General features: G+C 39.7%; 1 protein-coding gene across 2 annotated transcripts in view; it reads left to right on the forward strand.

The window, feature by feature from the left end:
* The window catches only part of UVSSA (UV stimulated scaffold protein A), a 46,229-nt gene that overhangs the window by 11,699 nt on the left and 17,898 nt on the right, over positions 1–16,632 (forward strand). For both annotated transcript variants that reach the window (XM_039347612.1, XM_039347613.1), the window contains one exon: positions 8,112–8,223. In XM_039347612.1, coding sequence (XP_039203546.1) covers positions 8,112–8,223 — 112 coding nt within the window. The remainder of the gene's footprint in view (positions 1–8,111; positions 8,224–16,632) is intronic.

Here is a 16,632-nt window from a genome sequence, read left to right on the forward strand (position 1 = left end):
GTTCAACTTTGCTTCTCGGACAGTCACAAAAGGGGATCACGTGACTCCCCAGGACACACTGCAACCGTCATAAATGTGAGCCAGTGGCCAAGCAACTGAATTTTGGTCAAGTGACACTGGTTATAAGTGTGAAACGTGGTCCTAAGTCCATTTTTCCAGTGCCGTTGTAACTTTAAACGGTCGCTAAATGAACTGTCGTGAGTGGAGAACTGCTGTAGCTGTTCCTCTCTCCCCTCTTCATCCAATTAAGTGCATTGGCTGAAGAGATCAGGGAGCCCATCCCATAATCTGCTGGTTTGGAAGAAGAATAAAAGGACGCTAGTTAGTGACTGATTTATGTGGCGTTACGTTTGATTTAAAAGTTCCCAGATTGACAAAGTTATAAAAATCTGCATCGCAATGAAGAATCTTGCGCCTTCCTAATTGCCAAGTCGATTCAAAAGATTTTTATTCTGGGCTAAAGGTTCCCTGCAGGATGTGGCTTTTTCTTCCGTTCCTTTCCAGATAATTTGACAACAACAACAATAATAATAATAAAATTTGGAAGGGACCTTCAGTTGGTTCCATGTCTTGTCTGTCTGTCTGTCTGTCTATATCTATCTATCTATCTATCTATCTATCTATCTATCTATCTCGATACATATTTATATAAATTCAAAATGTTCCGGTTACTCGTATCAATTGATTCCATTTCTATCTGTCTGTCTGTCTGTCTATCTATCTATCTATCTATCTTTATTTATTTATTCAAAATGTTATGGTTACCCATATCAGTTGGTTCCATTCCAATAGATAGATAGATAGATAGATAGATAGATAGATAGATAGATAGATAGATAGATAGATTACATATAGATATAGATATACACACATACACAGATAAACACACACAGAGACACACAAATTCTTTGGCCAAAAGTCCCCTAAGAGAGAGAAAAAAGTCAGTGTGAGTAGATGCGTGTGATAGAATAATTTGCAAGATCTTCTGGTGAGGATATTAGCATATAAATAGCAGGTGCAGTGATGGCCACCACAGTTGAGTACGCTTAATTTTTAGTGTATGAGAGGGAATGGGTTTTTAAATGCATAGTCATCAAGCCTGCTGAAAGACAAATGAAGTTTAGAGTTCACTTATGAGAGGATTACCTCACATTAGCGGGAAAAGACCACAACTCAACTCGGCGGGCCCTACTTACGCTCATGCCTGAGTGGAGGTGATTTCTTGAGGGGAGGGAAGAAGATGGGGCTGCCCACATGTTAAGCCACAAAGTGGCTTATATTTTCAGAAATTCAGAGTCAGGGAACTAATCGCTTTGGCTTTCTTCCAAGTTTTCCCCTATTGATGGGTCTGCAATTGGGGGGGGGGTGCTTTTGAGTTGTTGTTGTTGACTCCTGGCAACTACCTGGACAATCCCTATAGTTTTATTAGCAAGGTTTCAGACGTGGCTTGTCATTGCCTCCTTCCTAGGGCTGAGAGGGAATGACTGGCCCAAAATCATTCCCTCTCAGAGAGATGGATGGATAGATGGATGGGTGGGTGGGTGGGTAGGTAGGTAGGAGGATAGGTAGGTAGGTAGGTAGGTAGGTAGGTAGATAGATAGATAGATAGATAGATAGATAGATAGATAGATAGATAGATAGATAGATAGATAGATAGATATGAAGGGATGGAGGGATGATAGAATATACAATGGATGGATAAATGGATGGATGGTACATGATCAATGGATTTATTTATTGAATTTAGATGTTGCTCCTCTCACCAATAAGGCAAATCTGACCAAACCATTATACTATTCATGGTAAAGCAGGGCTTCCCCCTGCCTAACCATGAATAAGCACCTAAGATAGCTTGGTTGGCATCCATGGTACCCCAGAGTAGATGCCTTTGTAAAAAAAAAAAAGAAGAAGAAGAATTTTGCTTCACGTTGAATAGAGCATTACTTATTGGATAAGTATAATTTAAAAATAGCCATCAATAATGAAGGAACAATCAGTCAAGAAATATGCCTCAGACTAGCCAGGAAGACCTTGGAAAAGATATTTAGATAGAACATAAGACCTAGAATAATCAGATTGGAAAGGACTTTAGATGTCTTCTCGTCCAACCCCCTTCTCAAGCGGGAGACCCCCTACTCTGGACAAATGACTGTCCTGTCTCTTCTCGAATACTTTCAAGTGATGGAGCACCCACAACTTCTGGAGACAAGCTGTTCTGCTGATTAATTGTTCTCCTTATCAGGAAATTTCTCCTCAATTCTAGGTTTGGAGATTCTCCATCATCCCAGTCATGGTTATCCCAAAGGTGCGTTTTCAAAAAGCAACTGGACTTTTTTTTCCCCTGAAGACGTTTCTCTTTTCATCCAAGAAGCTTCTTCAGTTCTGACAGAATGTTGGAGGATGGAAGGATTTCCATTCTTCGCAGTCAGTTGGATGTCTCTTTGATAAGCTTCCTTCCGTTGCTTCTTGTTCTGTCTTCAGGGACTTTGGAAAATAAGTTGACACCCCCTCTCTCCTTTGTGGCAGCCCCTCAGATATTGGAAGACTGCTTTCATGTCAAATTAAATCTTAAAAGAGGATCATAGCAGCTCTTCAAAACATTTAAGATAGGCCTGTTTTTGAGCACTATAAAAGAATCCCAGAAAAAGTATTTGAAGTGTCTATTGGTTGATCAAAATCAAGATCATGGCATCCGGCCCTCCCAATTCCTGGCAAATAGATGGGGAAGAAATGGAGGTAGTGACAGATTTTATTTCTCTGGGCTCCAAGATCACCGCAGATGGGGACTGCAGCCAAGAAGTTAAAAGACGCTTGCTCCTGGGGAGGAAAGCTATGGCAAATCTAGACAGCATACTAAAAAGCAGAGACATCACCCTGCCAACAAAAGTGCATATAGTCAAGGCCATGGTTTTCCCAGTTGCAATGTATGGCTGCGAAAGTTGGACCATAAGAAAGGCTGAGCGCCAAAGAATGGAGGCCTTTGAACTCTGGTGCTGGAGAAGACTCCTGCGAGTCCCCTGGACTGCCAGGCGATCAAACCGATCAGTCCTAGAAGAGATCAACCCCGACTGCTCCTGAGAAGGCCAGATCCTGAAGCTGAAACTCAAGTCCTTTGGCCACCTAATGAGAAGGAAGGACTCCCTGGAGAAGAGCCTGATGCTGGGAAAGATGGAGGGCAAGAGAAGAAGGGGACGACAGAGAAGGAGGTGGCTGGATGGAGTCCCTGAAGCAGGAAGCGTGAGCTTCAATGGACCCCGTTCAGAGTCCGTTTACAGACATTGGCTTCTTTTAAACCAGGTTGCCAAATTCTCTTGAAATGATTGTCTTGTTACTAGTATTGAGGATGCATTCAGAGTGCACACTTACATCCACAAGAGTCAGAAGTAGTTTTCCATTGGTGCAAGGCATGTTTTGAACTAGAAAAGAGAGATTCAAACATTGCAAGTCCAATTAACACAATTCTGCTGCTTTTCTGGCTCTAAAAAAGAATGTAATTTCAATAAGCAGTTTTTAAATGGAAACTATGCAGAGGATGGAATGAGTGATCCAGTTCGGATGAGTTGCTCTTAAGGTGTCTCCTCTCCACTCATTTATAGATAATTATCTTTACAAATAAAGGAGGAAGGCAGCTTGCTTAAAAACGATATGAATGCCAATATCTTTATTTGGGAACCGAGGGATTAAAGCTAAGGCGTTAATTCTCTCTCTCTCTCTCTCTCTTTTTTTTTTTTTTTAACCGCAAATGAGAACTTAATAAAGAAGTTATTCAACGAATTCAAGGGTGCAGACAATAAGCATAATATTTTATGAAAATGACCCTCATATTTAAAACCTGGCATTATATGTTATGCATTGTAGCACCAAGTCCACATCCACCTTTTGGGAAATTAAAACCCATAAATTCTGTTTAGTGTTTGATATGCACTGTACTAGCTGAAAGCAATCATCGCCCCTAAAACCTTGGTGGCTTTTCACCTTTCATAAATTCCTGGCTGGATCCTGTACAAAAAATAATTTTCAGCTCCGTGGCTCATTGTTATTCAAACGTGATTGATTGTCGTCATTTGCTTCGCGAGAAGTTAAGTGCTCCTGTCATTTCCACAGGGTATAATTGGGATGTTTCACAGGTCAGCGGCAGTGACAGGCTGGGCTTTTGATTAGTGTTGGACTGATAACAAATATTACAGTTTCCTATGATTAATGCTTTCTATAGTGGCTAAATGTGCACTTCATGGGTTGTGCCTAAACAGAGTGAATTTGCATCTTATTATTCCGCTCTCTCCTTTGTGCCTCTTGGGCTGTAAGTGCGCAGGAATGTGGTCACCCCAGTTTCGTCTTACACGTCCCTTCCTGGGGATAAATTGGGAGCGGCATCTGGGTGAGCCTAAGTCCTCCCCAGCGTCCGTGTAAAATCATAATCGGGAAGTTGCAGCAAACTTTTAAACTCCCATTTTAACTTTTCTTCCAGTTTAACCTCATATTAAATCATATTTATACAGTAGTTTTGTGAACTCTCAAGCTTCCTCTTTCCACTACGTATTCAAGAGGGACAGTGATTAATATTTATATGTATTTATATATGTAAGTGTGTAGGTATATACATATGCTGTATAGACTAGACTAGAATAGAATAGACTAGACTAGAATAGAATAGAATAGAATAGAATAGAATAGAATAGAATAGAATAGAATAGAAAATATGGAATGGAATAGAGTGGAGTGGAATAGAATAGAATAGAATAGAATAGAAAATATGAAATGGAGTGGAGTGCAATGGAATGGAATGGAATAGGATAGAATAGAATAGAATAGAATAGAATAGAATAGAATATAGAATAGAACAGGAACAAGAACAGAACAGAATAGAATAGAATAGAATAGAATAGAACAGAATAGAGCTGGAAGGGACCTTGGAGGTCTTCTAGTCTAGCCCCCTGCTCAAGCAGTAGGTCCTTACCTTAGTTGGTGCCTCGTTTTTGCTGCTGTTACATAGGATTTTGCTACAACCTGAAGTATAGAGATCTGAGTAAAGTCCTACAAAAATTATCTCTTCTTCCAGGGCTCTGATGAAGCGGAGATGTTCTGTAAACACCTCACTCTCACAGCACCATCTTATGTCTAGTAGATATTTACCCATGTAGTAGGGCTGTAATTGCGATTATCCTCATCTTTTCTCGTCTTCTCATTTTTTCCAACTTCCTTCTCCTGTTGGTATCTTATGATTTACCACTTGTTGTTTGTACCTAATGATTTATGATTGTATCTTACAGTTTATGATCTATGACTTGTCACTTTGTAGTTTGTATGTACACCGGCGACAAATTTCTTGCTTGTCCCATCACACTTGACCAATAAAGACTATTCCTGTTCTAATTCCAATATTAGAGTTCAGAGAACTTTTTTAAGAAATCCTACCTCAGCCTCCAGCCTTTTAGTTCTAGCTCAGTTGCCTTCAAAAGCAGATACTTCACCTTCTTTCTCTGGGTGTGCAAAACCAACAGTGGCACCAAACTCTTTCTAATTTTTTATCTTCCTTTCTGGAACTCAAGCTTGCGCCCGTCCTAGCAAATCCAGCATCCTAAAAATAAAGATTAAGAACCAAAAGTTACATTTCCCATCCGTTCTCCTGTTCACAAACATGTGATTAAAGTTTAAAGGAAAAGATTTGGGGATTTATATAGCCCATCGGCCACTTTCAAGGAAAAGTACCCTGATGTTTTAGCATTAAATTCAAAAGCCTGTTTTTTTTTTCTTTGTCGAAAATAGGCTTTGGCTGGCAGTGACAGAAAGGCCGTACATAAGCAAGTTAAACTGTTTTCTTCCAGTTTACCAAGTTAAAGAGACTTTTTTTCAAGCTAACAGTGAATTTCTGCTGAAGGCTTATTGGATTCGGTTCAACGTTTTAGAAAATAGAACCGTAAGTGACAGAATCAATATGGTTTCTCTTTAAAAAAAAAAAAAGAGAGAGAGAGAGAGAGGGAGAGTTTTAAGTGCACTTTACAAACAAAAAACAGCCTGCCATTGCTTAAAAGAAATTGCAAGGGAATTCCCATAAAATCAGATTGAAAACTGCAGGGCCCAGATACAGGACTTCTTAAAAAGTTCCCTGAACTATGTTAAACTTGAAGAAAAGTCAAATGGACTTTTTTTTTTTTTAGAAAAAAGGGTAATTCCTAGGCATATACAGATAGTCCTTCACTTACAATAGTTCATGTAATGACCGTCGGAAGTTAAAATGCCACTGAAAAAAGTGACTTTTGAGCGTTTTTCACACTTACGACTGTTGCAGCATCCCGTGATCCCATGATCAAAATTCGGAGGTTTGGCAACTGACTCATATTTATGACGGTCGCAGTGTCCTGGGGTCACGTGATCCCCTTTTGTGACAAGCAAATTCAGTGGGGGAAGAGCCGGATCCACTTAACAACCAGGTTACTAACTTTTATCAGCTGCAGTGATTCACTTAACAACCGTGGTCGCAAAATGAGGAAAAACTCACTTAACAAATGTGTTCCCTTAGCAACAGAAATTTTGGACTCAATGATGATCATAACCTGTATGATCATCACTATACTGTCCCTTACCTGTATGTTAAGGGACAGTATAGTTTTAGCTATTATAAATATGCCTTTTTTTCCCTATCCTGGTAGAGCTTTTTTTTTTTCTTTCCCAGAAGTAACTATGCTAAGAGATTTGGTAGTTCATAAAGCGACAACGAGTATAAAATTTATGAATCAGTTAACTTTTAATGTGCAATTTATTTTATCTATTTACAGTATGCCTCTTGTAATTTCAGTCATTTCCTGAGTCCAAAGGTGTTATTAGGGTCTGGGGAAATAGCATATTGGCTGTAATTCTTTCTAACACAGCTGCCCCATGGAGATTGCATAAAATGTCATGTCATCGTATAAAAATTTGGGGGTTTTTTGTTCTTCCAGTATCCTGGTTTTTAAATTTTTGTTGTTTCTCATTGCGGAGAAACATTCCTCCAAAAATAAGAATAGAATAGAATAGAATAGAATAGAATAGAATAGAATAGAATAGAATAGAATAGAATAGAATAGAATAGAATAGAATAGAATAGAATAGAATAGAATAAAAAACATGGAATAGAATAGAAAATATGGAATAGAATAGAAAATATGGAATAGAATAGAATGGAATGGAATATAGGATAGGGAATAGGCTAGACTAGACTAGACTAGACTAGACTAGACTAGAATAGAATAGAATAGAATAGAATAGAATAGAATAGAATAGAATAGAAAACATGGAATAAAATAGAAAATATGGAATGGAATGGAATATAGGATAGGGAATAGGCCAGAATAGAATAGAATAGAATAGAATAGAATAGAATAGAATAGAATAGAATAGAATAGAATAGAGTATATGGAATGGAATGGAATAGAATAGAAAACATGGAATAGAATAGAAACTATAGAATAGAATAGAATAGAATAGAATAGAATAGAATAGAATAGAATAGAATAGAATAGAATAGAATAGAATATAGGATAGGGAATAGACTAGACTAGAATAGAACAGAACAGAATAATGGAATGGAATGGAACAGAACAGAACAGAACATTCTTTTGGCCAAGGGTGATTGGACACACAAGGGATTGTCTCTAGTGCAGAAGCTCTCCGTGTACATACAAGCAATAAGTGATAAACCATGATCATAATCATCATAAGATACATTCATCAGAAATCATAAGATACAACACTTAATGAGACTGGAGTGAGGGAAGAACTATTACTCTTTGTCTGGATATATTTGGCAAAAGGTTTTTAACAGCAAATATTATTTTTAAATTTATATGCCATCCCTCTCACTCTGATATATGACACGCAGAAACAACAGTCTAGTTCAGGTTGTGTGCCTGGCAAGAAGTGCTATTGTAAGTTGGAATCGTCATTAAGTGAAGTGTTGTAAGCTGAGGACTACCTGTACTATGGGAGCTGAAGTGAAATGAGACGAAAAGATTCTTCTTCACTAGATACATGAGACACAAGCATTACATCAGGAGCTTCTGCTAGATGGACAGCTAGGATTTTTTTTTTTTTCCCACGGCTGCTTGAACTCTTTTTTAACTCTTTTGTCATAGATGAAAAGCAAAGAGGAAGAGGAGGAAGAGGAGGAGGAAGAGGAGTTTGTGGAGGTACCTGAGAAGGAGGGCTTTGAGCCGCAGATCCCAGACCACCTTCGGGAAGAATACAGTGAGTTTATCCAGCTGTGAAGGCTTCACCCCTTGCTTTTGTGGTCTGCCTCTGTCAGGAACTTTTGGTGCTGCCAGCGAGTTTTAGAAGAAGGAATTCTTCTTCTTGCTGTTATCAAGAAGTGGTTAATACCTTTATATATATATATATGTATGTGTATGTGTATATATATATGTTTGTGTGTGTGTGTGTGTGTATAACAGCCATATATATAACAGCCACGCGTTGCTGTGGCTCAGTCTGGTTAAATGGAAAAGAAAGAAAAGAGAAAGCGCACGTTTGTAATATATTTAATTTCACAATGCTTGTGGGTATACATTATTTTTTGTTGTTCCATTGTCTGTGCAGATATAGAGATTGTCTGAAATCGTAGCGTGTGTTGCTTTTTACATCCAACAGATGGCGCTGTTTTTCACAAAAAGCATGTTTTTACCTGTCACAGGTGTGACATCTATATAATATAGGTACATAAAAACACGTGCGTATTTGAATGCAACGTTGTGTCAAAATTTCAAAGCAATCGGTGAAGAACTTTCGGAGATTTAAGATTTTGAACAAACGAACATTTACATTTTTATTTATATAGATATAGATAGATATATATGTATATGTATGTATGTATGTATATGTATATATATTTCTCTCTCTTCAGAAACTATCAGACTTCGGAATAACGCGTACGTGAAACAGAAAGATTTTTCTCCACTAACTAGCTTTTCGTGGAAGTTTCTCTCGTTAGATAAAAAAAACCGTCTGTTAGTGTTCACCATTTTCTACTGGTTGTTAATCCTTCTTCTTCGTCCTGATACGTTGGCCCTGTTGCCAAGAATTTTTATCACATCCTATCCAGAATGTGTGTTAAGGCATTCTCCTGGCCTTTTTGCGTAGGTCAAATTTTCAGTAAGGATGGAATTATCACCAAGATGTGTGTATTCGTGGTTTCTAGCTCCCCCACTTTAAAGTTCCACAAACGCTCTTTGGATAATCCGAAACTAGCGATTCTTAGCTCTTCACCTGCGTAATTTCTCCTGACTTACCTCTTTGATGTAACTGAAATGGGGCACATTTATGTAAAAAGATGCTTTAATGTAGTTGACTCTGTCCAACTCAGCAGAATCTCACGCTACCTAGAGAGTGTTGGGTACCTTTTGCAATTCACCTGGAACTTTTGCTGAGAAGTCTTGGAATAAAACGGATGCAGAATGAGAGTTATTATTTTTTATTTATTTATTTAGCGTGGCCTCCTTTGATAAACGTGCCAAGTATTGTTGGCAGGTCAAACTCAGGAAATACTTTTATCTCTAATAATTCTAGAGATGTTTCTAAGGCAGTGGTTCTCAACCTTTCTAATGCCGCGACCCCATAATACAGTTCCCCATGTTGTGGTGACCCCCAACCACTTATACATCACCGGGTGCCAGGGGCGTGGCCAAAGAAAAGGGGGAAAAAATGGCGGACAGCCTTGTTTGGCGACCCCCATGAAATGGTCATTCGACCCCAAATGGGGTCCCGACCCACAGGTTGAGAACCACTGTTCTAAGGCTTTGTTGTCTTCATGTGAGCTTTTCCCCTCTAAAAGATTTCGGCATCTTTTGTGGGTCCAATTTTCAACCCACGCTTAAATAGATAGATTTCAAAATGCCAGCTGGCATATCTTTCAGAGATTCCCAGCGAGAGAAAAATATCTCTTTTTCTAAGCAAGAAAAATTAGGATGCATTGAAGGAAAGCTCCTTGTTGGAATGTAAGGCTGGTATTCTGAGTCACGATACCCCAAAGTCAAAATTACTTTGCAGATACAATGCTGTGGATCAATTTAATAAAACTACAGGTAGTCCTGGACTTATCACCACAATGGAGTCCAAAGTTTCTGTTGTTAAGTGAAACATTTGCTAAGTCAGTTTGGCTCCATTTGTCAACCTTTCTTACCACAATTGTTAATTGAATCACTGCACTTCTTAAATTAGTAACGTGGTTCTTAAGTGATAATCTGGCTTCCCAGTGGACTTTGATTGTCAGAAGGGCGCAAAAGGGGATCACGTGACCCCGGGACACTGCAACCGTCATAAGTCCATGCCAGTTGCCAAGCCTCTGAATTTCAATCACGTGAGCACGGGGAGGCTGCAAAGGTCGTAACTGTGAAAAACGGTCATAAGTCACTGTTTTCGGTGCTGTTGTAACTTTGGTCACTAAATGAACTGATGCTGATGCTAAATAAGTAATGCTGATCTTCCTTAAGCAGTGTTAACTGCCTTCACTGTTGCCTTGAAAACGCCAAAAGGAGAATTGTGCTAGGTTTTAGAGAAAAGTCTACCTTAAGATATATTTTTTTTCTAGCAACTTTTTTTTTTAGTTAGGCAAAAGATAGCATATCAATGCATGTAGCATATTCAGGCACAATCTGCAATCTTTATTTATTTTCAGCCCTGCTGATTAATTGGGGGACATTTTTAAGCCTTCCATAAGGCTCCCATTGATTAATGACACCAATTATTCAATTAAAACCAGCAGCCTTAATTTAGCAATGGCATTTAGAGCTTTCCAGCCCGTGTAATCTTTGCTTTCACACCCTTTCAATCTTTTTTCTGCTCTTGAGGGTTGCATTGGGATCTGACTGGATCTAGAACGCTCAACAAGGAAACTCAGTTAAAGTGATCAACACAATACACAAAATTTAAAAATGGCTACCCCGGATTTCTCCTTTTCCCATCCATAATAAATGTCTACATTCTTTGTCAATTAAACATATTTAAGGCCCTCAGACCTTTTACAGCAGGGGTTCTCAACCTTGGCAACTTTAAGACTTGTGGACTTCAACTCCCAGAATTCCTCAGCCAGCTTTGCTGGCTGAGGAATTCTGGGAGTTGAAGTCCACAAGTCTTAAAGTTGCCAAGGTTGAGAACCCCTGTTTTACAGGTAATCCTTCACTATCTTTCGTTTAATGACCATTCAAAGTTACCACTCTGAGAAAAGACACTTATGACCATTTTTACACGTAGGATGTTGCAGCATCCCCATGATCACGTGAACAAGATTCAGAAGCTTGGCAACTGGCATGTATTTATGACTGTTCCAGTGTCCAGGATCACCTGATCCACTTTGGCAACCTTCTCACAATCAGAGTCCATGGGGAAGCCAGATTAATTTAACAACCGTCTTACTAACTTAACATCTGCAGTATTCACTGAACAACTGTGGCGAGAAAAGTTGCAAAACGGGGCAAAACTCACTTAACGTCTGAACTCGACTGTGTTGCTTCAATAGGCCACACATAGGTGTGTGTACGTGGGTATATGCATAACTTATTTTTTTTTATCATGTCTGTGCAGCGTAGATCGGAGGGGGTGACCCTTTGAGAGCTGCATGCAAACAAACCTCATTTTAACATATGCCGATCAGAGTATGTTTAGAGCAGTGGTTCTCAACCTTTTTAATGCCGCGACCCCCAACCGGTCGTAAGTTGAGGACTACTCAACCGGTCATAAGTCGAGGGCTACTCCACTGGTGCAGCACCATTTGCAGAAGGGGACTTTTGGCGGGCTCAGCAGGGCAGAGACAGCCTGGACAATTCCTATTGGCTTTTGAAAGCCAATAGAATTGTCCGAAATGGTGTAGGGTTTCCTGCCCGAGCAGGGGGTTGGACTAGATGACCTCTAAGGTCCCTTCTAACTTTACTACTATTACTATTGGCTTTCAAAAGCCAATAGAATAAAAGGGAGTAGCACAGCTAAGGAAAAGGGGGGAAAAATGGCGGACTGCGTTGTTTGGCGACCCCCGTGAAATGGTCGTTCGACCCCAAATGGGGTCCCGACCCACAGGTGGAGAACCACTGGTTTAGAGTGACAATAAAGTTATTATTCTATCCTGTAACAAATGTCTCGCTTAGTGATACATTTGGGGCTCAGCCGTGGTCGTAACTTGAAGGCTAACTGCATTTTCAGTCAGTGTTGCAAACTGGTTCTGTGTTGGTCAGGGAGATGCAGTCTCTGGAACGATCTCTCTGGGTACCTTAACGGCAATCAAAAACTCTTCCAGGTAAAAACTTTGTAATTCACCCAGATGTGTGAGTCACCGAGACCAACGTGGAAGAAGAACGTGTGAATGCACAACGTCCTCAACTTCCTGCTTTGAGCAGCCCTCGCTGCTCCCATAGAATCCACTGGGTTTATTTTGGGCCTTGAAGGTGTTCACTGGGGAGGCATGAGGTACAAGATTTCCCCCTCCCCCCATCAACTCCCTGATCCCTAGACAAGTCCAAACTGGGGTCCCCCTGCAGTTCTCCGCCTTATCTGAATTCACAAATTACCTCTCAAAGACAAGTCGGTAACCAGCTCGTTCTGTATCCTATTTAAATCATTCAAGTATTCATTTTCTCTTCTTTTACCTGGTGTTGAAGGATCTGCTTTTTAATATACTGTGAATGGAGATGAACTCAAGGCACGTAGTGCGCTAGATGGGAAGCCACAGATTTTTCTTTATTCTGTTTATTTATTTATTTTAAAAATGAACTTTTCCAGAAATCAGGGGGGTTTTTGATTTGGAGGGACATCCCAAATGTAGTAATGTACAGGAGGCCCCGACTCACAAGTTTGTTTAGTGACCGTTCCAAGTTGCAACAGCGCTGGAAAAAAGTGGCTTAGGACCGTTTTTCACACTTACGACCCTTTGCAGCAGTCGCCATTCTCACGTGATCAAAATTGAGACGCTTGGCAACTGACTCACCCTTATGACGGTCGCAGTGTCCCGGGGTCACAGTAATGAAGGAAGCTTAACTATTATGCACCATGCCCATTCATATGTGTTGCAATATATATATATAATAATAATAATAATAATAATAATAATAATAATAATAATAATAATAATAATAATAATAATAATAGTAGTAGTAGTAAAGTTGGAAGGGACCTTGGAGGTCATCTAGTCCAACCCCCTGCTCGGGCAGGAAACCCTACATCATTTCGGACAAATGGCTGTCCAGTCTCTATTACTAGAGTGACACAGAAGGTAAAACTAGGGACGTTGTACAGATTTTTGGAAGCTCTGACTTTTAGTAGCTACTCATATGATTTCCCCTCTCCTGAAACCTGGGAATGAAGTCTTGGGATTAACTTAGGAAGAGTGTTTCCTTTCTCCATCTTGAATTCCAGTTACATCCATTCAACTAGTAATGGGAGGGAATGGGGTTTGAACTGGATCTGCGTTCTTCCTATGCAGCAGTGCAATATTAGTACATTTATTCCTTACTCATCATGGGGAAGAACCTGTCAGTGAAAAAGATATCCTTCTTCAAGTGAAGATTTTAAAATTTGGTAGCCTTGCTAGTAAAAAAAAAAATGACTCAACATCTAGATTTGGCCTACCCCCAATTGGGTGGTAATGTTGGTAAGCACCCTTCCTAATTTCATTATCTACTAGAAATAGATTAAAAAACAAAACACTGTCTCCTAATTGAATGTCTAGAGGAGTAAAAGCAAAGACGAACGGTGGATGCTCTAAAGCAGGGGTAGGCAACCTTGGCTCTTTTATGATTCGTGGACTTCAACTCCCAGAATTCCTGAGCCAGTTGTACTATGCTGGCTCAGGAATTCTGGGAGTTGAAGTCCACGAGTCATAAAAGAGTCAAGGTTGCCTACCCCTGCTCTAAAAGGAATTTGCAAGACTTAACAGAGCTGTGCAGGCTTCAAATTCAAAAGTGAAGAATTACTTCAGGGTATCTAGGATATTTGCATAGCATCCATCAGTAATTCCTCAAAATATCCTTAAAAAAAAAAAAAAGCTGGGATTGCACAGCTCCAATTGAAATACGATGTATTTCCATTAAGGAATCCCAGGCCAGGTGTCAGCCACCCCATCTGCTTCAAAATATCTTATTGTCCACCTGCAGAGCTGTGATATGAATTAGATGCCCAGTGATCTGTACACATTTTCAGGAAATAACTCTAGATAAACTTGTCCAGGTTCCTTTGAATTTGCTTTCTGATTAACAGCAAATTATAAATTGCTTATCTTGGAATTAAAATTAAATTGTTCTTAATTAAAGCACTCTGCTCTGAAACCCACGCTTGTTTAAAATGGGCAGTTCCTAAGGTTTTTTGCACCCTGCTAAACCTCAAAAGTTCAACTGCTACTTGGATGGCTTGTCATCCCAAGCACGGAGATACAAGAAGAAGCGCTGAATTTTGCAATTTCAACTTTATCCTTCAAGTTTAGAACAATCCGTTTCTTGCTTAACCAATTATTTATTTTCTTTGTACACCAGGTTTCTCTTATAAACCAAACAGTTACCATCCAGAAACAGTTAGCTGAGTAGGTTTTAATTAATCTCACAGCTGCAAAAGTACCTCTAGACTGCAATTAGGGCAATCAGGAATGACTTTTGGGATAGATGTTAGAGCCACTTGGGATTTTCTGTGGGCAAGATGGAATGTAAATTTGCAAAAGAATTTCGGCGATTAGGCAACTGAAGTGTGAAGACATAACCCATTAAGGGGTGTCATGCCAAATTAATATTACCAGGCTTTTTAATGACCCCTCATTTGTATAACCCTTATTTACAGTTGCCCCTGATCACCAATGGATGGGGGCCGTTTTTGCACTCAAAATCCCCAGTATTCCTGCAAAAGAGCCCCATTTTGTGGAGAATGGGCCCCTAAATGGCTGTCAGAAATTACTTTAAATTTGGTGGATAGAGACCTTGAAAGAAAGATTTGGAACTTCGTTACTGTGTATGCCCCAAAGTGGAAAGAGATGAAAGAGTAAGTTGCTATCTGGCTTTCACAGAGATGGCAAAGCCAACTGAAGGAAAGAATTTATCTAGTTTGGTTTCCATTTGGAAACCACTTCTGGATTCCGTACTCAAAACTGAAAAACAATAAAGACTTTAATTTTACTTTAACTTTTGACGACTAGAATGAAATGGGTTGAAACATCTGGAAATGTACTTAAAGCAACAGGGTTAGGGCTGTTAATTTGTTTGCGTTCTACTGCACTGAAAAAAAAATTTGGAAGCTGCAACTTTCCCCCCCTTTTTCTCTTCTTTCTGAACTTCCTTTCTCTTTAACTCTCTCGATTTTTGTTTCTCTTTGTATTCTATCTTATAATAAGCTTTAATGAAATACTTAAAAACTAAAAGAGGTTATTTTAATGTGTAGAAGTGTATATTTGAAGCAAAGTGATGCTGGGAGTTCCAGTAAAAAAAGCACAGAATGAAATGGGTGATGGTAGATAAAGGCACAGAGATATACTAAAACATTTAGTGAGTAATATAAGAAAATGTTTTTAAAGATATTTTTAAAATCAGGAAATATATATAAAAATCAGGTGCCCAAACTGGATCCAAAGCACATTTGCGCATCTCTACATCAAATTCATTTGTCTCTTGAGAAACCTATATGCGGGTCAAGAAGCAACAGTGAGAACCGAACACGGAACCACTGATTGGTTCAAAATTGGAAAAGGAGTCCGGCAAGGCTGTATACTGTCATCCTGCCTATTTAACTTATATGCAGAGCACATCATGAGAAAGGCAGGGCTAGATGAATCAAAAGTTGGAATTAAGATTGCCGGGAGAAATATCAACAACCTAAGATATGCAGATGATACCACTCTAATGGCAGAAAGTGAAGAGGAACTAAAGAGCCTCTTGATGCGGGTGAAGAAGGAGAGTGCAAAAGTTGGCTTGAAACTCAACATTAAGAAAACCAAAATCATGGCATCCGGCCCTCTCAATTCCTGGCAAATAGATGGGGAAGAAATGGAGGTAGTGACAGATTTTATTTTTCTGGGCTCCAAGATCACCTCAGATGGGACTGCAGCCAAGAAATTAAAAGACGCTTGCTCCTGGGGAGGAAAGCTATGGCAAATCTAGACAGCATACTAAAAAGCAGAGACATCACCCTGCCAACAAAAGTACGTATAGTCCAGGCCATGGTTTTCCCAGTTGCAAGGTATGGCTGTGAAAGTTGGACCATAAGAAAGGCTGAGCGCCAAAGAATTGAGGCCTTTGAACTATGGTGCTGGAGAAGACTCCTGCGAGTCCCTTGGACTGCAAGGCGTTCAAACCGGTCAGTCCTAGAAGAGATCAACCCCGACTGCTCTTTAGAAGTCCAGATCCTGAAGTTGAAACTCAAGTACTTTGGCCACCTAATGAGAAGGAAGGACTCACTGGAGAAGAGCCTAATGCTGGGAAAGATTGAGGGCAATAGAAGAAGGGGACGACAGAGAATGAGATGGCTGGATGGAGTCACTGAAGCAGTATGGTGTGAATTTAAATGGACTCCAGAAGATGGTAGAGGACAGGAAGACCTGGAGGAATGTTGTCCATGGGGTCGCGATGGGTCGGACACGACTTGGCAATTAACAACAACAACATCAAATTCAGATCAAAGTCAGCTTGGAACACAAGAAGG

Source organism: Crotalus tigris, unplaced genomic scaffold (genome assembly GCF_016545835.1).
Source record: "Crotalus tigris isolate CLP2741 ecotype Arizona unplaced genomic scaffold, ASM1654583v1 scf7180000018097.2503214, whole genome shotgun sequence".
Classification (NCBI taxonomy): Eukaryota; Metazoa; Chordata; class Lepidosauria; order Squamata; family Viperidae; genus Crotalus; species Crotalus tigris.